At 43.4% G+C, this 26,449-nt stretch overlaps 1 protein-coding gene across 19 annotated transcripts in view; it reads right to left on the bottom strand.

Annotated features, from left to right (window-relative positions):
- Positions 1-26,449, bottom strand: part of CAMK2B (calcium/calmodulin dependent protein kinase II beta) — a 183,030-nt gene that overhangs the window by 77,973 nt on the left and 78,608 nt on the right. For all 19 annotated transcript variants that reach the window (XM_033172134.1, XM_033172140.1, XM_033172141.1 and 16 more), the window contains exons 3-5: positions 16,431-16,490; positions 8,449-8,503; positions 3,537-3,602 (exon numbers count right to left, since the gene is read on the bottom strand). In XM_033172134.1, coding sequence (XP_033028025.1) covers positions 3,537-3,602; positions 8,449-8,503; positions 16,431-16,490 — 181 coding nt within the window. The remainder of the gene's footprint in view (positions 1-3,536; positions 3,603-8,448; positions 8,504-16,430; positions 16,491-26,449) is intronic.

Here is a 26,449-nt window from a genome sequence, read left to right as displayed (position 1 = left end):
CAAGGAAAGAGCTGCGTTGAGATGTAACTCTGCTGAGTATAGATACTGGCACACATGGGCAGCAAAAGTGATGCTGGACCCAATCCTTTCTAAATCATCCATCAGGTTGATGGATTGATCCAACACATTCTCCCTACTTATGATTCCCAGCAACTGGCATTCAAAAGTGTATACTGCCTCTGGCAGTGGAGATAGAACACAGCCATCAAGACTAGTAGCTGTTGACAGCGAAGCCACGGTGGACTATAGTAATTGATTATTAGCCTTATCCTTCATTAAGTTATCTAATCCTCTTTTAAAGCTCTCTAAGTTAGTAGCCATCACGACTTCTTGTTGGAATGAATTCCATAGCTATATGTTGTGTGAAAAAGTACTTTCTTTGTCTATCCTCAATCTCCCAACATTCAGCTTCATTGGATGTGCCAAAGTTCTGGTGTTGATCTATAATTTTATACATCTCCGCATAGCATGTACCACATTTCAGTTCTACCCCCTCTGCTGGATCTCAAACAATTTGGGCTTCCAAGGCTCAGTTTAGTGGCCCATTCAACATTCATGGACTTCACTATTTGCAGTTTGCTAGTGCCAGCAAGCTTGCACACTGATTGATGTGTGTGTGTCCCCCCCCCCCATACAAATACAACAAAAACAAAAAGGGGAACATCAAAAGTCTTATCAGTGGGAGAAAGGCAAAGGTCACACTATTGAAAAGAATTGTGAACTGCTGGTTATGTGTATAGCCAAATTTTAAAAAACACAATCTCCTAACCATTGGTTGGCCATGTTGACTGGGGTTGGTTGAGTCCATCAACATCTGGATGGCCACAGGTTCCCCAGTCCTGGGCTAAAGTAACAACAAAGATGCAAGGAGTTTGTATAAAAGGTTTGTCGAAACTATTATTATTAGTTCAACGGGCCTCCCTAAATAACTTATTTCAACAAGTTATAATTGTTAATACTTCTTTAAATAAATAAATAAAAACCACCCAAAACATCAACAGAAGCTAAATCATACCAGAATTAGATCTTGATTGGCATGCACTACTGGTTTGGACAAGATAATGTAAACAAAAATCAACCCCTGCCCTCGGGGGTGGGGGGGAAGCCTGGTGCAAACATACCCCAAATAAAGTTTCTGGCTAATGAACTTGCACTAGGCCTTCTGCACACAAGCAGAATACATATATTCACAACCTGAAACCTACCTTCAGCATTTTGAATAAATAAAATGATTGGGCTTCATTCTTGATCTGAAAGAGCCACCTCAGAGCTGTGATAAAGGCTCCCCAACAGCTGGTTCTTTAGACACCCTCCGCACGGTGAGAAGGGGTGCCAGCCGCTCGCACCCACCATCTTGGGTGGACTGCGCATGTGCATTCCCCCGAGATGCTGCATGTGCACGCCGTGCCGTCATGGCGCGCACATGCGCTAGGGGGCGGCGCCCCCGCTTTGCCGCCCCAGGCGGCAAAGTGGCTCGCTACGTCCCTGCCCCAGACAATGCTTCTCAATGCAGCTTTGTCTGGCTAGAAAACGTCCTTGAACTGTGGTCATAAATCTTGCTTGGCTGAATAGTGGCTATGTGCATGGGTGGGTGGGTGCTTGTGATTTTTGTGTGGCTGGAATGCAGCCTGCTTTAAGAGTCGCATGCATTGTTGCACAAACATTTGCCTCTGGTCCCCCCCAACCCCCCCGAAATTTGACCATGAGGAAAAGCAGCCCTCAGGCAAAATAAAATAAAATAAAATAAAATAAAATAAAATAAAAATCCTCCACCAACATTTTCTATTATATTTATCTTAGTGAATAAAAGACAATGCTTTCTTATCAATTAGGTAGGTTGGTTCCCCTTTAAGGGAATGAGCCTGTGGTCAGCTCTAGAGAATAAACGGTAGAACAACACAAAGTGGAAAGGAAAGCTGACAGTTTCAATTAAGAGACCCCTGGTTTGCTGCCAAGTTCAGAGATGCTCAAACACAATATAAATAATGCTACTTCATTATTATTATTATTATTATTATTATTATTATTATTATTATTTACCATATATAATGCCATCAATGTGCATGATCCTCTACAAAGTACAAGATAACAGGCACCTGCCCCACAGAGCTTACAATCTAAAAACAAAAGGTTAGGTCTTACTTTATAGGAGTTGAATGGGTGCCACTCCCCTGTGGCTATTTCCCATATTGACACAGAAATGAAGGAAACATGTAAGAGAGAGTAGAGCCACAGCACCAAGAGCTGTACTTGAGATAGCTTCTGATCCTCACATGGCCCCTCCCACATGATCTCACCTCTCTCAAATAGTTCCTCCACTCCCCAAAGCAGCATGGGAAGCAGCCATAGGTGAGATGCAACCAGGACAAAAAAGGCAGCTCCCCAACCACATTTCTTGGCTAATGTGGTTCTGCCCTCACCAACAGACTCTTGCTGCGACAGCCATAGTTCTGTGCTCAAGCATTACAGATACTTTTTCCATCAGTCCAAACCCTACTGACCCTGCACTCTTCTGCATCATTCAGGTGGTGGGTCCCTTCCACTCACTGCTGCTATAGTTTGAGCTCTACCCGCTGCTGTATTCCAGTCTTTGATTCTTTTTCAAATGAACACAGTGAGGATGGTGCTCTTTAAGCCTCGCTATTCTCGCCCTGTCAACTTTTAGCCCTGGGCTCCTCAAGAGCTATCTACAACTTGGACAGCAAGAGCTGATCCTGAGAAACTATGCTCTGTCCAATTTTCACATCTTTCACAGACTCATGCTTTGGGGCGGGGGGGGGGAGGTTGGATTTCATCCACAATTGTTCATATAATCTAGGCTAGGTAAACCAAAATCTATTTGAAGTTGAATCAGGGTCAAAGAGCTGAATAACAAAACACCTGGCATTGGCCTCCCTCATTCTGCACCCTGCAAATGTCATAACCCTTTGAATCTTAAGATACTGAGTCTCAAGACAAGACTCACCTGCCATGAGCCCACCGGGTCTTGAGCCAAATCTCTCCTGCCTGTCTCTCTTTCCTTAGCATGAAGTAGCTGCGGTGGTGGCCTACCTTGGTGAGAGTCCATTTTGGAGGCAATTCGCTTAAGATAATCAGATGCAATAAGAGGAAAGAGCTCTCGTAACCTTGGTATGAAAAGGGGGAGTGGATTTTGGCAAGTGTTACCTTTTATCACCCTGCAGCACTGTAATGGGACAAGTGTTACCTGCCAAAATGCCATCTCCTTCATATCTATGAAAGGAAGAGGAGCCCCGTCCTTTGCTGCAACCTGATCATCAGACGGAAAAGCCACAGAGCAGGCTCTGGCACTGCACGTGGCAATGGGGCACGTCATGGCAACCACTGGTGCCAAAGGTTTTATGAACTTTGCTGTAGCCTTGTGATACCTTTTGAGTCCAACCTTTCGCCCCAGTCATGGATGGGTTAATGTTGCACAGGTACAAGCTGGCATGGGATCAGGGAGCAGAAAGAAAGGGGCAGGGTGGGGAAAGGAAGAAGGATGGAGGGGGACAGATGGAGGTGGAATTACCACTCACCTTGCATCGGCTTCACTGTAGTATTCCCTGGCAACAATGTCTTCAAAGAGCTCCCCGCCCGTGACCCTGAAATAGAATGCAGACCACAGCTCAAGCAAAGTTTGAAATCTGAAAAACCACCCCTTGGGGGCAAACTGCTACAGCCCAGCTGTTCTTGAAAGACCAGAGCAGCTTGCCAGAAGTTCTAATTTTCTACATCCCTTTTCCAAAACACAGGCTTCGGATGAAACTGCCACCTGTTCTGCTGGAGAAATTATCATTGGGGCCACTGACAGTAGTCAGCAGGGCTGGGCTCCTGGCAAGGTCCACTGGTGACCTTGGAGTCTCCAGGTCTTCTGTTGTTACTGTCTGTCTTCTGTGAGCAAGCAAGCAAGACAGAGGAGGTGTATCAGCATCCTCCACTTGCCTCCCACTTTCTCTTTGGCTAACTTGTCTCCTGATCCAGGCCTAAGGACAAAGGGTCGACGGTGCGGAAGCATTTTGCCCAAAGTTCCCCAAACTCTGGAGCCAAGCAGATGCTCATCCGTGGCAAAGACCTAGGTGATCTGCTCTTCCCATATACTGCCAATTGAATAGTCTGCCATTTTAAGACACTGAGAAATATAGGCAACGAAGGCAGTGTTGAGAACATTTTGGAAGAGGCAAGTAAGAATGGTGAAAGATGAAAGGGGCACTTATGGCAGGAGTTTGTTACCAGGTTGATTACACAGATCACTGGTCATCAAATTTGGGGTAGTTCACATACTCTCATTTTGAAAATTAAGCACTGGGCAATGTACTCCCAGGACCATGTGAGCACCGCTGATTGGGCCTCTTCAAACAAAGAGCACAACGACCAAAGCATGGAGCAATTTGCTCCATCTGCCTTCCTAAGCTGTGTACTGTTTCATTTGCACGCTGTTGCTGCAGCTCTAAATCTTGTTCTCTCTCCCACCCACACAGAGCTACAGATGTAATGCTTACTTCCCTCTGTGCTGCCAATCACCTGACTACGAGGAGCTCGTGTTGCCTCCTGTGTGAGAGCCAAGAGAACAACACCATGGATTTGCAGGGCAATTTTTGTTTTGTTTTGTTATAGCTGCCTCTTCAACAGCCACCTCTTTCCATTCCCTTCTTCCGTGCAACCCCTCCCCCCTCAAAATGCAGCAATGTCTGCAAACTGGAACCCCCCAAGGTAGTTCAGATTCTCTTTCATCTCTCACTTTCGCCTAGATTCTCACCTCTATAGTTAACTTCAGATTTGACATTGCTAATTTGAATGGGAGAAAACTTAAGTCCTCAAGAAGCTTTGACAAGCCATTCTTGAGACTGCCATGGTAATGTGAGAAGTTTTTCTGTATGTCTGTTCAAAAGGAAGAGAATCTTAGGAGCAGCTCTGCATATAGATGAATTTATCATAAGAGACACATGTATATAAGCACAATATTATGATATTGTCACAACGATGGCTAGCAGGAACAGGCCTGTGACAAAATGATAATTTGGGAAGCTGCTCAACAAGCTGGAAAACTACACTGCTTAGTATTGAGATATGCTGAGCATCTGCACTTCTCAGATATTTCAGCTGGCTTTAGAGGAGCAAGCTTGAGAAGCCTAATGATGGATATCAGCTCAAATGCACTCAATATTCAGGAGGCCCTTTAAGATGAGGGATGGCTAGCAAGGAAAGAAAAACAGTCAGCTGAAAAGTATCCTTCATTTTCAGCAAGGCAAACTAGATTTGGAAGCAACTGTCAGCCATAGCACTTTAGCACTGAATTCTTCCACAACCCATGTGGTTCTCCCGATGACAGGGGTGGGAACACTTTTCAAGTCCAAGGGCCACATTCTCTCTGGGGCAACCTTTTGGGGGCCACCTGCTGGTGGTAGGTAGGGCCAGGGGCAAAAGTGGGCCAAGCAATGTACGTGAATTTTACTTATGTACAATAAAGCAGTTTTTACACAAACTCTCTACACTCCATCTGGGCAAGCAAAAAGCATAATCAAGATTTTTAAGGAAATGTTCCCGCCAGCAAAAACATGCAAAGAGGGTACAAAGCAGGTCTAGAGGAGATGGGTGGCCTGGCAAAGAGGAGGCAGCCTGGGCAGAGTGCCGAGGGCCAGATAAAATGGCATTCAGCCCCTGGAACTGAGGCTCCCCATTCCTTGAGCTATGAGAAAAACGATCATATGAACCCACTCCGTACTGAGGCTCATGTTCAATTCAGAATATCAATAAAGACAGGGCAGGATACAAATAAGGTAGAAGACAGATATCCAGTGCTTTTCTTCTGGGGGGACGCATACCCCTAAACATTTTGTGAATCTAAGTTTGGCCTCATTGAGGGGCAGTATTTCAATATGAGTAGGAAAATGAGAGAGTACCCCTGAACATTTTTTTTAAGAAAAAAAAAAGCACTGCAGATATCTAAAGCTGTTTCCAGACAATAGTTTTAGAGGACAGGTAGATGCAGTGCACATGTTCCAGCAAACAGGTCAAGAGTATGCAAAGGCCAGCACTAGCCCAGCAGGCCACGTGGCCATTATTACAGTACTGTAATAGTTCAACATGTCTGTTTCAATGGCATCTTGCCCTTCTTGTGTAAGAGATGAGCAGAGCATAAGAATTTGTTGTATGGGTGTGTCCTGAGTAGCATAAATGCACTTCAGGAATAAGCAGCAGCTACCAATACCACCACTCCATTTGACACTTGTCCCAGGTTTACTGATTTTCGTATATAACAAAAGCTGACCGAGGAATACCCATGTTGGGCGCTAGCGTTGTAAGAAAAAATGTCTGTGCGTTTCATTCCAAAGTATGTCCCACTGAGTGCCATATGATTTACTCCCCAGTGAGTGAGCAGAGGATGCCACCTGAGTGACTCTATCTAAGAAAGAGGTTATGAAAGAGAATCAGTGGTGGAGGAAGCCTCCGCGCCACCCGGGGCAGCGGTGCGGAGGCATCCCCTTGGGGGCGGGGCGTCGCGATGTCACAACGCGTGCGTCACGGCGCATGTCGGGGCAGGCTGTGCATGCACGGAAATGCCACACATGCTTAGTCCATCCGACCTAGCGCCGCTGCTCCCGCGGCGACTGGCCAAGCAGGCGGCAGGGTGTGGGACTCGGATGCACTGCACATGCCCGAAATTTCCGGGCATGCGCAGTGCATCCGGCCCAGCGCCGCTGCTCCCATGGCGACTGGGCGTGCTGCCAGGCGGGCGATGGCTTGTGGGCTGCCCCGTCCATGCTGCTTTACGGACGGGGCAGCCCCACGAGCAGTACTGTAATCACCCCCCCACCCCTGGAACCTGCGGCGACCCGCCCCCTACGCCCCTCCCTTGCTACGCCACTGAAGAGAATGGAATGAGTATTAGCAGAGGTTACAGTGAGGAAGCAAGTGTGGGTTTAAAGTCTCTTCCCCCCCCCACACACACACTGGTATTGCTGAGTTCCATGAAAAAAGGGAGCAATCTGTCATCTTTGTTCTTGAATAGCAAGGTATACCACCCTCCAATGTTTCAAACACCCTCAATGGATGATCAAAGCCTCCTCATTCTGCCCAGCTTTCAGCTTCATTCTGCATATACCAGGAACTGCTTGATATTCACGGAATCAAGTCTTGAACCTATAAGGTCTCGGAAAGCACATGCAAAACCATAACAACCCATGCAGCAGCTGGCCCAGTCCACAGCTGGGTCCTCAAGTGTCCTTTGCCATGTGGCCCGAGGGATGTAAACCTGCATTTTACTTTCAATCCTCCCGCTGCAGGCAAGGGACATACCAAGGTCTGTGTGACTCCAGCGAAAGACAAGCAGGAGCTGCACTGACTCAGAGAAGAGCTAAATATAGCTCACTGCCTAACTGGAGCTGTCAGGGAAGAGGAGAGATGAGATCACCAGCTTCTATATCTGGAATGAAGTGAGAGGCAGCCGAGCAAAGCACACAATGTCTCCACAAGCCCCCAGACACTTTGCAAAGGCAGTCGGCACAGGACATGGCCTACAGCCATCCTGACAAAAGGAATGGGAAGAGGGACAGGCCAACATCGCTGTCTGGAGCCCTGGAGCCAACAGAGCCTTTAAAACTTATGTGGGTCTTAGTGGGCATGTCTCTGGCTAAGCAGCTGTTTAGCTACTCTGGGCATAGTGTGTCAGGGGCACTGAGTCACCCCCATCATTCTGATATCCTTCCTCCTTCTCATCTCCCTCCCCTTCGTGCTAATGGAATAGCTGCAGCTGCAGCCTTCTTCTCTCCCCCCCCCCCGCCCCCCAGTGAGGATGCCACAGCCTGCTCAATTCCCCTAGCAGCGCACAAAATTTATTCAGGATTATACCTGTATAATTCTGTATACCTGTATAATTCTTCAGTATACATGAAGGAGTGTCTCCAGCCCCATCGTTTTGCCCGGACACTGGCGGTCCCCTCACTGCGAGAAGTGAGGTTACAGGGCACTGTACAGAAGGCAGAGGGCCTTCTCGGTAGTGGCGCCCTCCCTGTGGAACGCCCTCCCATCAGATGTCAAAGAAATAAACAACTATCTGACTTTTTAGAAGACATCTGAAGGAAGCCCTGTTTAGGGAAGCTTTTAATACTGGATGAATCATTGTATTTTAATATTCTGCTGGAAGCTGCCCAGAGTGGGCGGGGTATAAATAAAGTATTATTATTATTATTATTATTATTATTATTATTATTATTATTATTATTATTATTATCAGACTGCAGGGGAGGGGGGGAACTATCCACAGTGTGCCACCAGGAAGGGGACAAGCAGTGGTAACTATGATGCTGTGCTGGAGAAGTGCGGGGGGGGGGAGTATTTTAAAGCAGAGAAATTCCAGGTTAAGTTCAGTAGGGGTCTGGGTGAGCTACTGGGCAGGGAGATCAAGTGCAAGAATAGAGCATATACAGTCACAACAGATTTCCTACTTACAGATCAAAGACGAGGTAGTGGAAGCCTTCCTCAGATATGCTATCATGGAGGCGAACTGCAAAGGAACACAAAACGATACATTACATACCTGCAATTTTCCTCCTCTGCCTTAAAACATACTACACAAAGTACATAAGGTCTCATGGGCACATAGCCCATGCATAACAGCAAGGCAGCAGTGTGATGTGGCCCAGGTAACAGGCCCTTCATTTGAACTACTAGCAGCATCATTGTGAAGATTAGCCCAAAGCATTTAGATCACTTAGAATGCAAGGTCTTCCTTTCCACAGGCTCCTTCCCCTATCCAGCATGTTGCTGCCACACTGCCTTGACCTACCAAGTCCCCGGGAGCACAGATTTATAATACAGGGGGAGAGGGAGAAAACAGACTAGGATATACTAGTAGATTGATTTTCAGTAAATCAGCGAGGATTTCTGACTCCAAATTGTTTAACAATAGTAACAACAAAATCACACACACACACACACACACACTTAGAGTTCAGACAACACTTGGATAATCAGGAATGGATATTTATGTGAAATGAAGGGCTGTGGTTTCAGCTCATTTCTAGTACTCAAAACAAATTGCAATCTCTAATGCAATTCCTGATCTACAGTAGACACTTGCCTGCCCATAAACCATGTTTCTGAGCCAAACTTCTGCAAACCAGCTGGGCAAAAATTAGGTAATAAGTTAAGAAGATAAGACAAGACTTCCTGGATTAGACTAAATATTCATCTAACCCAGTATTCTGCTTCCGGCAGTAGCCATCCAGATGGTTAGGAGGAGTTTCTAAGCACAGCCCGCTCTTTGTATCCAGTATACGGTCATCACTGCACCTGAACACTGGAAATTCCATTTTTAGTACTATTAGTGAGAACATCATTATTTGTGTGCAAGAGCAGGTATACTAGGCTCTTGGGCCATGGGGCTTACAGTCTAAAATTGATGCAGGAAAACAACAGATCAGGGAGTGGGGGCTGAAAGGAGAAGTAGGGAGGAGTAGGCAGAGGAAAAATGCATGCATATTTCAATTACATGTACTTTGGGCTTGGTTACAATAAGGCAGCCTTCCCCGACCTGGTTCCCTCTGGATGTTTTGGACTACAACTTCCATCAGCACTAGCCAGCAGGGCTAATGGTCAAGGATTATGTAAAATGTGGTTCAAAACATCTGGAGGTCACCAGTTTGTGGAAGGCAGCATAGAAGAAGGGCTACAGAAATGAAGAGGCAGCAATTCCAGAGGGAACAGGAAAAGGGAAGCAGAGGTTGGGCTGGGGAGGCAAGGAATAGGAAGGAGGGAGTGGACAGCTGGCTGCCATAATGCTTGCAAAAGGGTGTCTCAGGCACAATCAGGAGTTCAAGCAGTCCATTATCTCCCTTGAGAGTCTGGTTGGCACGCCTGCTTGGTGGGAACAAACCCAACTCAATTAAAATTAATCTATCAAGAAAGCCACGTAAAGGGTGCATAAGGTTATAGGAGAATCTAAAATTTGGAGACAGGAGTCTAAAATATTTTCTATGGAGACACACTAAAATGTCTAGAAAACAGCTGCGTGCTTGTTTGTTTTCTAAACACAAGAAAACCATTCAACAATCTACGATGAAATTAAAATATGTCCAAGGTACTGGAGAATACATATTTAAGCAGTATAATAATGCCACTACAACTTATGCCAGTTAAATTTAAATAAATCTCTCGGTCATATGTTTATATGAATGTTTGAAGTAGAAAATATTGTTGAAGATCCACAAATCTCCCATACTACTAAAGCAGGCTTCCTCAACCTTGGCCCTCCAGATGTTTTTGGCCTACAACTCCCATGATTCCTAGCTAGCAGGACCAGTGGTCAGGGATGGTGGGAATTGTAGTCTCAAAACATCTGGAGGTCCAAGGTTGAGGAAGCCTGTACTAAAGCACCTCACTTGTGACAAAGTAGGATGCAAGTCTCTATCTCTACATGTCCGCTCCACAAACTGTGTGTCGCGACATGTTAGTTTGTCGGCCGCAGTGTGTAGGTGTGTCGTACAAATGTTCCATGCGCTCCTTCCTGGGGCTGGAAAGGGGTTACTTTGCTAGTAAAACTGAATGACTGTATCACGAAATGATGCGTGTCTAAAAAGTGTGGCACCAGCATGAAAAGTTTGGAAAGCTCTGCTCTACTCTGGCCACTATAGCACAATCAGCACCATGCCGTTACAAACATTGCACCAGTACACGGATTTCTGTGTGTCTGGGGGAATGATTTCCCCTCTCAATTCCCTGTGCACTGTTCTGAGGGTTCTTTCAACCCCCCGAGTCAATATTGGAGTTCTGGGGAAGGAGAGGAGGGGAAACCTCATTGCAATAATGGAAGTCCTTGTGCAAGTTTCTGCTAGCAGGATCCGAATCTAGCCCCTAGGTCTCCTCCATGCTAGCCTGACATTCTAAGGAAACTTTGACCTAGAAATAAGAAAAGACAGCTTCAAACGCACGTAGGGACCTTCTTGCTAATAAATGAAGTAAGAATTTAGGAAGAAATATTATCACAATCCAAGTATGGAACTGTTTCTTTTGGTCTCTACTAATGCTGCTACATTTATTTATTTGTTCGTTCGTTTGTTTGTTTGTTCATTCATTCTCCCAAAGGCCCAGCGGTACAGTACATTTGAAAAGACTTTACTGTAGCAAGAGAACTGGTGTGAAAAATAGTGGCACTGATGGATCTGAAACATTATTAGAGGAATTAGATGTTTTATGGCCCCTCTAGAACAGGGATCTGGATATAGGGTTTCTATATATCTACCTGTATATAATGGGACTGTCTTATTGCATATTTTAATTATGGATGTTTGTGTTTTAATGGGGTTGTTTTCACTGAGTGTGTGACTGCATGCACATGTGTGTGAGTAAAAGAGGAAGACAGTTTGTGTGCCTGCATGTCTGGTGAGTGTCTGCGGTGTACAAGAGAGTACCATCCCCACCCCTGGTATGTGGCCTTTGCAGAGATGGCTGAGTGACTTGCATACATATATGTCTTAGATTACAAAAATATGTGCATTGTCTCTTTTCAAGTTGCATTTTCTACAGATCAGTTTCATTTGTTGTAAGACAGTAGTGTTACATACATTGTTAGGTAAGGAAGAAAAGAGGGGGAAAGAGGGGAGGGGAGAATGGTGAGTGGGGTGGGGTGGGGTGGCAATACTTCTATTCTTCTACTTAGTGTATGTATGGGGTTTTGCGTCAGCGTCACTTGTGTGAGTTCTCTTACTATTTGCTAGTTGTATTTTCTTGGTGGTGAGAGAGGTTGGGGGTGGTTGTCTTTGGTTGGCTGTAGTGAGATTTGTTTTTGTGTGAGAGCGGTGTGTGTGTGTGTGTGTGTGTGTGTGTTGGATCAGGTTAGCCATATTGATTTGTATGCTGTTGGTGGATTTTTGTCATTGTCTTGTTGGGCTGTGTGTATGATAAAGGGGAGCCATACCGGGGCGAAGGCGTCTTCTTATATTTGTCCCCGTGTCAGTTTCAGTTTATTGGTTAGTTTTTTTCTAATAAGGCTGTTTCCCATACTATTTTGATACCTTTAGTCCATGCTTACTCCTGACAGGTCTCTCCAGTGTCTGGCTATGATGCTTCTGGCTTCTGAGAGTAGGTGGATTATGAGCTTTTTATGATGTGAGTGGGCATGATTATATTGGAAGATGTTCAGTAGAGGAGTGGCTTATTTATGTTTGTGTCATTGGTGTTCATACTTGTAAACTGCTTAGAAGTCTCTATGCACCAAGAGGTAGAGAAATAAATACATTGATTGTCATCCTCTTCTTCCACCTGCCTTGCCTCACCCCCTGGCAGCTGGGTGTCCTCATAAGGAAGCTGGTCCTGGAGGAAGAACTGTGAGGGGAGAGACTCCATCAGGCAAGGCCTTTTTCCACCTGCCTTGCCCCACCCTCCAGTCTCTGTTTCTCAATTTGTATTGTATTATTTTATGCACTGTGGCTTGCCATTGTTTTATTGATTGTAGTTTCGAAATCATTTATTGTAATTGTTAAGAGTGGGTTTCTGTTTAATTTTTATATGCTGATATTATTATTCTATACTATTCTAATGATTGTTGAATGTTACTTCATTTGATGTAAACTGCTTATTTTAAAGCTGTGTTTTATTATCACATTTTTGTATTGCATTAGATTGTTATAAGGTGTGCATTCTTTATTTCTTCAGCTTGTAAACCGCCTTGAGTATTGTATGACAGAAAGGCGGTATACAAATTAAAAGTGATGGTGATTATCATCTGCATTCCTTAGATGTTCAGCCCTGGGTGTGTAGGTTAGATAGAAGGGGAGCCCCAGAAAACATTTCAGCACAGGGTCCCTTGCACAAGGAAATAGCCCCATTACACTTCCTTCCTTCATGTCGTGAAAACAGAAATGTCAGACTCATTGAAATGGAACATGAGATGCAGAACCAGGCCAAACGATTTTGCTCCCTAAAGGGAAAGAACAAATGATGCCCACATCCCTCAGTTAAGTTGCATTGCACCCAAGACTGACCAATATATTTTGGCACCTGAGGCAGAAAGTCCAGCAAGTGTCTCTCCCTGGGAGTAAAAACATAATCATAGTAAATTAAATTGCTAAGATTTTACTGCCTTTTCATTATACCCAAAATCAGTTGCCTTAGGCAACTCTCTCACTCTCAGCTCTCTTACTTCATTCAAAGAGAAAGGGGAGCAGGAAACATTGCATAAAATGAATGAAGCCCATCCTTTTTCTTCTCAGAGTTGTGGGTATCTTTTCAGGCTGAAGCGCTTTAATGTTAGATTGAACTTCCCTGCAAAGTGGAACTGGCATGAGAAAATGTGTGTGGCGCTAAATATCCTTTCCTCTCTCCTCAAAAGGTCAAGATCCAGCCCTCCTTGAGGGAAACAAAATTCATGGGCTTTTGAGACCGGGTTCTTTTTCTGTGCTTCAAGACATGTTGTTCCTCACCAGAACACAGCTAATTAAACAAAAAGGAGGGGGAGGAATCATTTGCAAATGAAATACCACGTCTCCAAAAGTTCTTTGCAGATGAGGAGAAAATGTCTAGCAAGACACACAAATATTTACCGGGCCAATGCTTATAAACAGGATTTGATTCTGCCAAAATATGACTACCTCTCAGTCTCTGCATTGAAATTGAAGCAGGATGATGCCTCAGTTCTGAGGGCCAGATCCCACAAAAGCACTGCACCAAGAGAGCAAATCCAAGAGAGCGTGGAAGGCTATCAAGCTGCCATGGCTGGACTGAACACCTACTTTTCAACTGGAATTTAAAGGCATATCTACACCACAGATTTAACAGTTATTCAATAGTAATTCCTTTCCCACAGGGAATCCTGGGGAATGTGTGAGAAAGGCTAGGGACCTTGAACAGAGAGTTCTTAGCACCCTCACCAAAGTACAATTTCCAGGCTACTTTGGAGGAAACAAATGTACAGATGTGTGTTTGTACTGCAGAGATGACCGGAGGCAAGGCATTCCTAAGAGATGGGATACTCAAGTGAGCCTAATTCACACCACCAAAGGAAAACCTGAATGCAGAGCATTTAGGGAGAAAGAGTGGCAATATTCTACAGAAAGAGCTCACTATTTGTAGTGTACAACCTATATGAATGGCAAACTCGTTCTCTGAGTGCCAGTCTTTCTGTAGACAAAATGGCACCATCCACACACAAAAGCAAAGTATAGGAAGGCTTGGGGAAGGTTTGCAGAAGGAAAAGTAGCCTTTGGAAAAGGGATCTAGAAACAGCTCAGTGAGGGCTTGGCATACTCAGTAGCCATGGAAAGCTGACTTTGGTGGAGGGGGAGAGAAAAGGGCACAGTCGGTTAGCTGGCACCCTCAACAGAAGTCCACATTCCAACATTTTGTTACAGGTCCAATTACTCTTTTGTAAGTATCATACTAACTCAGCAATAATATTCAGTAAACTTACTCAATAAGACAATACAGCATTATGCCCACAGGACAGGAGAACATTATGTGCAGGAGACTGAACGCACCATTATACCTCCCTCCCTGAACTGTCTTCACTTTGTTTTTAGTGCAAGCAAACTGGAGGTTATAGAAGCACTCCCTAGGATCAAACAAAAACAGTTGGTTTGCCTAGCTGCGTGAATGTGCCATCATGCTAAAGAAAAAGGAGGGAGTTAAGCCGCATGGACTCAAATGTTTGCTTTAACCTCTTGGGAGCATTGCCCCACTGATGCTCAGTACTACCAATCAACACAAAACGTAAGGCACATACTTTTGTATTATACTGTAGATGGAGATTCTGGCTCCTATGTCACTGAATGACTGTAAGTGATCAAGGAAGAGTTGTCACCTCTCCTAGCAACTTCTTATGGAAGCCTGCCTCACTTTACCACAGGGCTTCAAATAATTAGCTGGTGATATATGCCTAATAGCTTCCTTAAATCCTTTAGAACAATCCCATAGTGAAGACACAAGATCTCCACATCATGCACAGAAAACAGATGTCTCCATATGGGCACATGCATCTTCCTTTCGCAAACTCCCCACTGCACAAAGCCCATATGCATCCTGCACACCTCACCAAGACTTCCAAGCCGTGGCATCTGCTCCAGCTCCATTATATAACAAACTGGTTTTTCGTTTTTCTTTTGCACTTGTGTCTGTCTCTAAACCTACCTAGAAGGTGCCCATGACGACATTGTTTCCATAGAAACTAATGTACTTCAAAGGGAGAAAAACAGAGGACTAAAAAAAGGACCAAAAAAAAGGATTCAAACAAAATGACTGGAATAAACAGACTGTGAGAGGGGTGTCATAGTCTTAATTAGCCAGTTGTTTGAGAAGCAAAGACCTGCCTAACATGCTGCTTACTAAAACTCTTGCTCTATCATCTTTGCTGACGTCAGCAACTACAGTGGGCTTGCAAGATTACCTAGGGGTGCATTGAAACCAGCAGGGTTGAGGGGGTGTGGGATTGAGCAATCAGCTGTGCAACAAGAATGTGCAGTCGACAACCCATACCAGCAGTTGTTGCTGGTTTTTTATTCTTTCTCACTTTTCTTCTAAAGAGCTCAGGTTGGTGTATGTAGATGTGATTACTCCATGTTTACCCTCCTAACACCCTTGTGGAGTAGGCTAGGCTGAGAAAAAGAGGCCCAACCACAATCTGACCCTGGCTTGATATTATAGTTTATTAACTCACTGTGGTTTGAATACACCACCAATAGCTTTGCCAAGTTTCTGCAGTCATGTCAAAATTACTCACGGCTAATAATAATAATAATAATAATAATAATGCTAAACTATCCATGTTTCGTGAATAAAACAAGAGTAGGGATCAGGAACATGTTGCCCTCCAAATGCTGCTGGATTTAAACTCCCATCATCCCTGACCATTGACAATACAGGCTGGGGTTGATGGGACACTTGTTTCCATGCCTGAAATAAAGCATGCAATGTAGGTGGGAAAGCATACTTTTGAATTGCATCAGTGCAGAGTACTGGGGCAAGGAAGAAGTAGTATCCCATAGGTGGGGTTAAAACTTTTGGGCTTGGCAGCCATATCCTCCATTTACTGAAAAAACTAGTTGTTGAGTAAAGATTTATCCCAGTCACAGGACCTGGATGTTCTAACTGCTGAATTTGGATTTTGCAAATGTAGATAGCTAGAATCTAGAGCACTGGAAGTGATGGTAGTTTGGAAAGGATTGCATATGCCATGTCTGCAATGAGAGAAACATGCACAGATCTGCTGTAACAGATTCTGGGCAACTGCCTTCTCAACCTGAGTTATATATAAAAAAAGATCAGCTTCTAAGAGTGAATGAATGTTCCCCTATCTTTCCAATCACTGAAGGAACGCTCCCACCCACAGTCCACCCAGAAAGAACACAAAACGGGGAAGTATTGTCAACCCTGGTAAACTCTTCTTCTAAAGCAAGAATATTTCCCCACCTCCACTTATCCCCTCCAGGACAGATACTTACCGATGTTGGAATGCTTCAGGAGACGGCAAATTCGAGCTTCTCGCTCCAACTTCTGATGATCTGAAGACAAAATAAAGAGCAAACAGTCTTTAGCATGCCATCCAAGTTAGCTTATTCTGAGAGTCTGTCCCTTAGTATTTGGTTCTGGCCAGCATCTCAAATGCAGAGGCTAGCATTTCCCTGATATTAGACCCAATCTACACATTACAGGTAGTAGAATCCTGGACTATACTACAGTACTTCACATTGAAGATGGGAGCCATGTTTTTTAATGCCCCCCACTAATTAAACACACACACACACAATTCCTTACAGGTTAAAAAGAAGCATGCCAAAAATAAACATTCTAGCCAGTGGCGTAGCATGGATTGCCAACAAGACAAGTATTCTGCCCCTCTTTGGCGAAAAAACCTCCCAACACACAAATGCATACTCCATGCATCTCTCCATACAGGGGGTGATGTTATTAAGAGAGCCAGGCTCTCTTAAGGGGATGCACAAAGTTTCAGAGTTGTGGTGCTTCTCTTGCAAAAAGTGCCAAGGGCCTTTTTCTAGCTGCGGTGCTGGGGGGTGGCTGGATGGTGGGGGGGGGAGGGTTTGGGAGTGAGTGGCAACCCACCTCCACAAGAGGATAAGAGATGAGGAAGTAAAAAGGGGGATTCCTTTCACAAAGATCGTTTCAGAGTTCACTCATCCTATCTAACTTGAACCAAACATGTATGTGACATGTTATTAAAACAGTATTTGATGAATTAGCCATCTCTTTAAAAGAATACAATTCTACAACTAATACAAAGATATGTTGGACTCTTTTTTTCATTTATAGGGGGGAAAGAGCAATAGGATATGACAGAGGCTTATGGCTTGAGAAAGCAAAGAAAGATAAATTATTCTCTCACTTCCTGAATACACTTGTATTCAAGATCACTGAATTGCTAAGACTCATTGTAGTGAGTTCAGTAGAAACAAAAGGATATACCTTGGACCACACATAGTTAACATGGCTTTTTGCCATGGGATGTTGTGCTAACCATTACTTGTTCACCCTCTGAGGCACAAGCAAGGTGCTACCTTTCTACATAGAAATATGATTCTAAACTTGTAACAAAACGGCCCAAGTGTGTTAACACTGTCTCTGCAGACAACTGTTTTGACTGGAAGCCTGTAGGTAGGACTTGCTTTTTTAATGTGTAATGGGAGAAAATGCATGCATATAGAAGATTAACTGAGTTACGCTATGATCATAATCATAATAATCATCAGTAACATTATTATTATTTATGAGTCACCTCTCATTCAAGGCAATTTACTGTTGTACAATAAACACAACTAAAAGTGGCTTTTACAATAATATCAAAACAACATAAAATTGGTTTTAAATCAATACAAATAAAAACCCAAGGCAAAGACCAAAATGTTCGTTCATTCATTCATCCATCTGGAAAAGTTTATTGAAACCAGAATATCTTCAATTGTTGCCAGAAACTACAGCTAGTGAGTGCCTTGCATCTCAATAGAGATGATGTTCGCCAAACTGTAATGATGAATGAGGTAGTGAAGTTTGGTTATGATGAATCAAGTTGAGCATGATTGAAGAAGCACTCATTTCCCCAGAGGTGGAAAGGGCTGCTTGGGGTCCATCCAACCAGTTATATATCAGTTTTGAAACTGCACAAATCTAAAAATGACTTATAATTTATAAAAGGAAATGGGGAGAATAAGGGAGGACCAAAAGTAAGTGAAGAGCATAAGAATATAAGGAGTCTTGCTGGACTGAACCAAAGGTAGAGATGTGAAGGCCCGGGGAAAAACCGGAAAAATTCAGGGGGAAACTTTTTTTCCTGAAGCCTTTTTTGTTTTTTCCCGAAAAATTGAAAAAATTAAAAAAAATTAAAAAAGATTATGGAATGTTTTAGTTTAACATGATGAATAAAATATTTTAAGATAAGGGGTTCAAATATTTTATAAATCATTTCTAAAAAAATATGTATGGTATATCAGATTATTCTAATTTCTGTGAGGACAAGCAAGTCCTAGGTTACAAACTGAACTCTCCAATGCAAGAACAAGATACATTTCTTCCTTTAGGAGGTGCTGTTGTCACCAGAAAAGTGTGTGGTATGCATTGGTTCTGTTCCTCTTCACTAGGCCTCAAAGCACTGGAAGAAAATATAGAGCAACAAAAAGGGCCTGAAAGTATATATTTAATTACAGCTCAGAAAATGATTCTGATTAAATTTCATGCCCACTCATTGAAACTTAGTCCCACTTCCTTCTTCAGTTCTTTTTATGAGAATGTCTTTTTTAAATACTGTGGAGAGGAAATATGAATAATTGTTACTTTTGGATTTTTAAAAATTGTTTTGTGGAAGGTTTTTTTTTTTTTTTTGTTCCACATACACTAGTAAACAGTTCAGGAGATTGTTGGTCCATTTGTTACAAATACAAATAAATATTATTTTTAAAGTAAATTCTGTTTGTAATACCGGGTAATTGTTTGGATACACTATATTTTTAATGTGCTAGTTGTGATAATTTTATGCCCATTAAAATTGTCCATAGTTATATTTTATGTTTCTAAAGTAACAGAATGACTTTCAATCTGGAAAAGGAAAAAGTGCTAATGTAGCATTTTTTTCAAATTTTCCCAAAAATTTTCATTTCCCCCCGAAAAAAACGGAAAAAACGGGGGTTTTCCGAGCTTCAAAATTTCTGGAAATTTTACATCTCTAACCAAAGGCCTATCTAGCTCAGTATTCTGCTTTCACAGGGGCCCAGCAGATGACTCTGGGAAGCCCACAAGCATGACCTAAGAGCAACCACACTCTCCTACAAATGGCAAGACTCTTATACATGATTGTGGCATAATCCTAAGGAAGAGTGTTCCATGGTAAGTCACAACACACTCAATGGGGTGCAAAACTTAGCCTCTTCTCTTCCAAACCATCTACCAATTTCCTGGCGGAAATTAGCTTAAATGTCCAGGCAAATCAAGACATATGGCAGCCCATGTCGGCATTGTCGTTTTAGCTGATTTTCCACAGAAATAGATCCAAAATGTCCAATATCTTTGTGATTTTGCAAAACAACTACTTTGCCCAAAACAAAAAAGCTCAACAACTTTTCTGTTTGGATTTCTTTTTCACTTTTTGAAAACCCAAACCAATGTGCTCGTTTCATCTGCCAAACACCCCATCCTTATTCAAACTTCTGTGAAGAGCCCTATATTATGACTTCTGCACTAGAGTTGTTTGTATATTTGCATAATTTATTCCAAGGAAGATGGCAGAGCTTCCTTGATGCAGGGAACATGCAGTGCTGTTTATACTGTTTATCAACCACCTCCTGGTCTGAGTCAGAACTTGGATGAAAACTGCCAGGCCTTGAAGAAAATGGAAAGGCCCACCAAGTGCTTGGCTACAGTTGCCTAACCCTTCCTGCAACCATCCAAGCATCTACCTACGGACTTTTACTCCTTACTCCCCAGCCACATACCAAACCAACCTCATGCCCGGTATTTTAACAAAAGATGACAATACACAGGACCGCTCCTCCACTGTAAGCAGGTGGTGCTATGTGCTATGTTAAAAAGCAACTCACCAAATCATATAACTGGAAGGAACAGAAAAGCCACCTAGTCCAGTCCTCTGGCACAACACTGGCCCAGTCACCATCAGGCTATGCAGATCAGCCAATGCAATTCAGGATGCCTTCTGTCTTGCTTTCTATACGGAGGGGACATAGCTTAGTGGAAAACACAAGCTTGCTGTGCAAAAAATCCCAGATCCAATCCTGGCTATCAGCTTCCTCCTCCTTAAACTCAGGGTTGCCACTGTAGTGGTCAGCAATGAGGAAGATGGGGACAAAGCTAGAATCAGTTAGCTCTGCCCGTCATTAGCTCTCACCAGCCATCCCTGCACTACTATAGACACCACCAGGCTAGTTGAACAAATACTGTGACCCAGTGTATGGCTGCTTCCTACTGTTCCTGTTTAGAGAAAGAAGAGATTCCTGCATAGAGGAACAGCTTAGACTGAGCTGCAGCAATTTCACTCCAGTAATTTACACTGGTGAGGGACATGGGTGATACACTAAACCACTGAGCCTAGGGCTTGCCGATCAGAAGGTTGGCGGTTCGAATCCCCGCGACGGGGTGAGCTCCCATTGCTCAGTCCCTGCTCCTGCCAACCTAGCAGTTCAAAAGCGCGTCAAAGTGCAAGTAGATAAATAGGAACCGCTCCGGCAGGAAGGTAAACGGCGTTTCCGTGCGCGGCTCTGGTTAGCCAGAAGTGGATTAGTCATGCTGGCTACATGACCCGGAAGCTGTCTGTGGACAAACACCGGCTCCCTTGGCCAGTAAAGCGAGATGAGCGCCGCAACCCCAGAGTCGTCTGCGACTGGACCAAACGGTCAGGGGTACCTTTACCTTTAATTTACACTGAGATCCCGATATCCTGTGCATAGGCTCCATCTGATACTCATGATGAAATCTCCAAATTTTCAGAAGTGGCATTTTGAGTGGCCTATGAAGGAATGTCCAGCAGAAATTGACTGCAAGCCACTTTTCAGCTAAAAAGAAGGGTAGAAAAATGCTTTCTCACACACAGAGGTAGCATACAAAATGCCTTTCTTGAGAGCTTAAAATATACAATAATTTAATCCGTGCAAAGGTACTGGAGCTTGCTATCTAGGGAGACCAACCTCACCCCTCTCTCTGATGATCACTGGTTGCATGGGAGGCCCTTCTTTTTTGACTGACCTCTGGATTGTCGGGTGGTTACTTTTATCTCTCAAGCATGCCAGCTTAAAAAAAAATCTGTTGTTTCTGCCTCCTGTACTGTTTTAATTAATAAATTTTATTGTATCATTGTTTTTATTGTTACCGGTAGATGGTTTAATTGTTGTCAGCTGACCTGGATTGCCATCCTTACAAAAAACAAATTAATACATAAATAATAAGTAAATGTATTGCCTAAATTGCTACAGCTGTGACCTAGTAATCTGTGTGACTCCCTGATCATCCGATACACAAAAGTATAACCCCGACTCATTCATTCATCTCATTGTCGACTTTTACTTAATTCTTTGCCTTCCTACGTAATCTGATTAAAAACAGAACATTGTAACAACAGGGTCATAGTTATTAAACCTCATTTTCTGTCCATAGTTGTGTACTACCCATCTGTTCTTCAAAATGCTCAGTTATTGGTTTTATTTTTAATTGTAAATCTTTTCCTTAATTCCTATTATTTGTTGTTATTATAGATTGGAGTCCCCAACCTTTTAGGGCTTGGGGTGCATTTGAAAATTTAAGGAATTGTTTTGGGCACCACAAAATACCAATTTCAACAAAAGAAAAACTGACAACACTCAGAACTTCCCCCAACAGGCAAAACACCTACAACCACCATCAAGAAAAAAGAAAAAGAAAACACAGACAAAAAAGAGAGAGCAGGCAAACCTCTCAGACAAACAAAAACTCTTCTTAAAGGGGTAAGGGAGCTTGACAGGCACCAAAGGTGACACCTGTGGCCACCATGATGCCCATAGGCACCATGCTGGGAACATGGGTTATATATAATGAAAAAGTAAATACTAATAGGAAACTTGCAAAAATACCTAGGGAAAATATAATTCATATATCGATAAGCAATGGGAATAATATAATCAATAAAAACAAACTTTCCACCAACATCATGGACCTGTCTAATAGTATCACCTGTCCCCCACATTCCTATCTGAATGGGTATTCAACTGCATCCACTTGTGAACTTCTCCAACTTCAGTGCCATAGGCAGACACCAAAGCTTTAAAGCTGCACCAAGAAGAAAATAAATCTTATGCTGTTTAACATAAATGACTCCAACGGGTAGTGCTGTCCCAGAATAGTTATTGCTCCCACAAATGCTTTCCTAGATTTCGGGCACAGTTTACTGAGGCCATATTTGGCAGGTATTCAATCCTTGCTCCCCTAATAATGGCCATTGCCTACTCCTGGAGTCACAACTGCAGCTTAGGCAAAAAGAACTTAAGTACTTTGTGCTTGGGACCAGAACATTTTCTGGCATGTAAGTTTAATAGGAAGACAAAGAACAGCAGCAAACTCACAGAGGCAGATAAATTTCCATCTCTTAAACTTCTACTTAATCCATGTGTTACTTTAAACCACATGAGGGCACTGCTCATCTAGCAATCTAACCAGCACTTCTTTGGAAGCATCTTTGTCTCCACCCCTAAAAGCTGAGCTCCAGACTTGCTATTTCTTTCTTTCATCTCTACTGAACCTTTAAATATTTCCTACATGAATAAAGCCTTCAAACTCCAGAAATTGTAAGTGAACTTTTCAATCCAATTCACTCAAGTTGCAAGGTCTGCTAGCAGGTTATGGGCCCAGGCACTTATTTGGAACCCTAAGCAGAATTTCCAAAAGCTCCCCTTCCAAAGGCCTTTCCATCCCAGCTGCAGTTCTCCAATGAGAAAGCCAGCAAGAAGGGGATTAGAAATCAAGGGAAGCAAAGAGAACGGGCTGCAGTGGAAAGATTGGAGTGGAAAGATTGGAGCTAGAAAGAAAGAGTGGGCTGCAAGGAACAAAGGAAGGGACAGACAAAAGCAGGAGACAGTTTTGCATTGCTGAGAACTGAAAGTTGCAGAGAGACAGAGAACAATGGCTGGAATACATGCAAACGCAGTAACCCCCAAGTTGAATGAGCAGAATTTTCAATTGTGGAAGTTCAAGATAAGATAATTTTCCAGCCAAGGAAGATTTGTGGCACTGTTGAAAGGCTGTTGTGATTTTCATGTCTCTTGGGACATGCAATCCCTAAAGACCTGGATTTGAATGCTACTGGGTTACCAATAAATAGAGCAGCCTGATGCTATTCTTGTAAAGGGTTGTCCATTCTTCCAGAACATCAAGAGTCCCATAGAACATAATGGCAGTCTTTGTTTCAAATTCCATAGCCCCAAAATGTCTTTGATCTGGCAAACCTACTAATGAAATGATGTGCCCTTGCAATTAATACACAGCAGACATTCATCCACCTGACAGCTGACTGCAATTAGCAGCCTACTACCAGGAGGAAACCCAGGGGGGAATAGATCACTGGATTCAAGTCTGAAGGGCACCAAAAGAATGGCAAGATGGAATTTCTCATCAGCGGAAGCAGCAATGTAGCATTTATGGAGTAGTGAAGAACACAATTTATTTATTTCCTCTGGAATTTAATAATTGGTTTTTACAGAAAGCATACTCAAAACAAGTTAAAAAGACAAAGATTCAATTCAAAACCCAAGCAATGAAACCATACCTAGGTACTAAAAGTGTTAATCCACTAGTATCAATGACAAGGAAAATGTTTTGTCCTACTCAACCAAAAAATGAATATGAAGAACTGGTCAAAAATCAAGCCACATCAAAATCCAAATGGCCGGGGGGAAATAACGCACCTTAAATCTGACAATGGTGGTACCAGGTGGACCTCCTTGGGAAGAGCACTCCACACTCAAGGAGTCACCACTTGAAAGGATTATTCTCTTGTTCCCACCCTCTGCATTTCCCTTGAGGGAGGCACACAGAGGTGATGGTTATGAGTGTAATGTTCAGGTACATTTGTACTGAAAGAGGTGGTCTGGAGGCACTGGGGCCCTGAGCCATAGAAGAATTTATAGGTCAAAACTAGCACTTTGAATTGAGCCTAGAAACCAACTGGTAGTCAGTGCAGCTGAGACAGAATCGGTGTTATATGCTCAGGCTGCCAGGTCCCATTCAATAATCTGTCTGACAAATTCTGCACAAGATGCAGTTTCTAAATGATGATGATGATGATGATTTATATACCACCCTTCATCACAAGATTTCAGGGTGGTTCACAGGATAAAAACACAAGGTAAAAACACAAGCAAGTAGTTTAAACAAAAACAACAAAACAATACTCCCCACCAATTGTCTTCAGAGGCAGCCCTGTGTACAATGCACTGCAGTAATCTAAACTGGAGGTTACTAGAGAATAGACAACCAAAACTTGGCTATCTCCATTCAGATAGGGTTGTAGCTTGACCATGACCCAAAGCTGATGGATGGCACCCTGTGCAATGGAGGCAACTTGTACCTGCAATGATAGCAGGAGTCTAGAAGTACTCTAAGCTGCGTACCTTCTTCTTCAAGGGAAGAGCAACCCCATCCAGAACAGGTTGCACCCAACCAACTAGTCTGAGGAACTACCCACTAATTCCTCACAATGAAGCTAATGTGGATTGAGCTTTATTGGCTCTCATCCAGTCTTCTATTGCAGCCCGGCACTCCTGCCACACGATTGCATGCCATTAGCACATTGAAGATAACACACTCCCATTTTTGGATTACGCCATTCAGCAGTTTCATGCAGAAGTTGAATAGCATGAGAGAGAGAAGAGTGAACCCTGTGCAGCTCCACAGTGGAGGTTTCACAGGACTGAACAGAACCTGCCAACCATCCAGTAAGTGCAGAATCCCCAACTCAAGCCACTCAACAGGGATGCACGCACCCTGTCTCTCTCACAATACATGTATTCATACAGTCTCAGTGCCAAAACCAGACCAAAATTCTGTTGGAAATGGATATAGAAAATCAGTCTCATCCAAGAGTGCCTAGAATTTCAGTGACCACCTACTCAAGGATCTTGCTCAAGAAAGGGATATTAGCAACTAGCCTATAGTTGTGCAGAACTTCCAGGTCTAGCTAGAACATATGCACACTCAATATTTCTGTTTTATACATCACTGTGACACAACTGTACACAAACAAACATTTCATGGCCAGCCCTATTATTATGCAGAGTGAGATAGCTTCCTTCCCATCCTCTCATCTTTCCTTGAGTCCTCTAAGCTAGCCTGCTCTGTACCCCCAAGTCAAATGCCCTCAGGTGCAGTGAAAGATGCTGACCTATCACCAGTGTACAACTACTCATCAGATCAGCTTCCGTACGTTGACTAGGGAGAGATACTGCCTTGTCCTTTACCACAGGCAGCAAAACGTCTTGAGCCACCACACACATACATGCACAGATCCTATGCATGTTTAGTGAGAAATATATCAATGGAATTTACTACCAAGGTTTGTGTGTATGGGGTTCCACTCACAAGTGCTAAAATGCTTAGGGAAACATATATTGTCCGAAGGTCCATGTCTGAGCACACAGAAATCTAATTCTGGCCTCTCTGAGTGTGAATCACATATTTGGCCCTATGAATAGCTAGCATCTACAACAGCCATAGACAAACTCGGCCCACCAGATGTTTTGAGACTACAATTCCCATCATCCCTGCCCACTGGCCCTGTTAGCTAGGGATGATGGGAGTTGTAGTCCCATAACATCTCGAGGGCAGAGTTTGCCTATGCCTGACCTACAATCTGACCGTAGCTCTTTAAAAATGAAGCTGGGTTGTTATATTTTGTAAGCGAAGTGGAATAAGTTGTACCTATTGGGATTTCTGCCAGTAGTGCAGACCTTAAAGGCAGATTCTGTTGAGAGGAAAATGCAGCAGGTCTCGATTGTGCCCAACTCTTCACAAGCAAAAAGACTATAGAGCAGGCACATCTTCTGCCATGCTCCTTAAACATTCTCATTGGCCACTCTTCTTTCATCAGTGAGTAGGCAGGCCTGGCCCAACAATGACACAGAGCCACTTCAAGTGATAGATTTCAGATAACATTCAAAGGCTGCAATCTGTCAGCTTGTAGAATCTGTAATTACAAATATGTATTTTATCATGGAGAGAGCCATTAGTGTCATTCACTTCAGAGACCAAAATGTCATGTTCTATTGAAGCACCAAGACCAGGAATGCCGATGTCACGTACTTAACTCTCTCCCTGACCCCAGGCTCTAAAGAGTGACAGGCAGCAGCAGCTTGCCTCTTCATTTATTTACAATGCAGCCCCGGCAGTCCTGATGTGTCTGAGATGCCTCAAGTCACCACCGGCCTGCAGTCAACAACTCTAGAACTGATATAGCCACGTTCCGTCTAGCACTAGCTTGGGC

This window comes from Lacerta agilis, chromosome 15 (genome assembly GCF_009819535.1).
Source record: "Lacerta agilis isolate rLacAgi1 chromosome 15, rLacAgi1.pri, whole genome shotgun sequence".
Taxonomy (NCBI): Eukaryota; Metazoa; Chordata; class Lepidosauria; order Squamata; family Lacertidae; genus Lacerta; species Lacerta agilis.
This window is presented reverse-complemented; position numbering and strand designations above follow the sequence as displayed.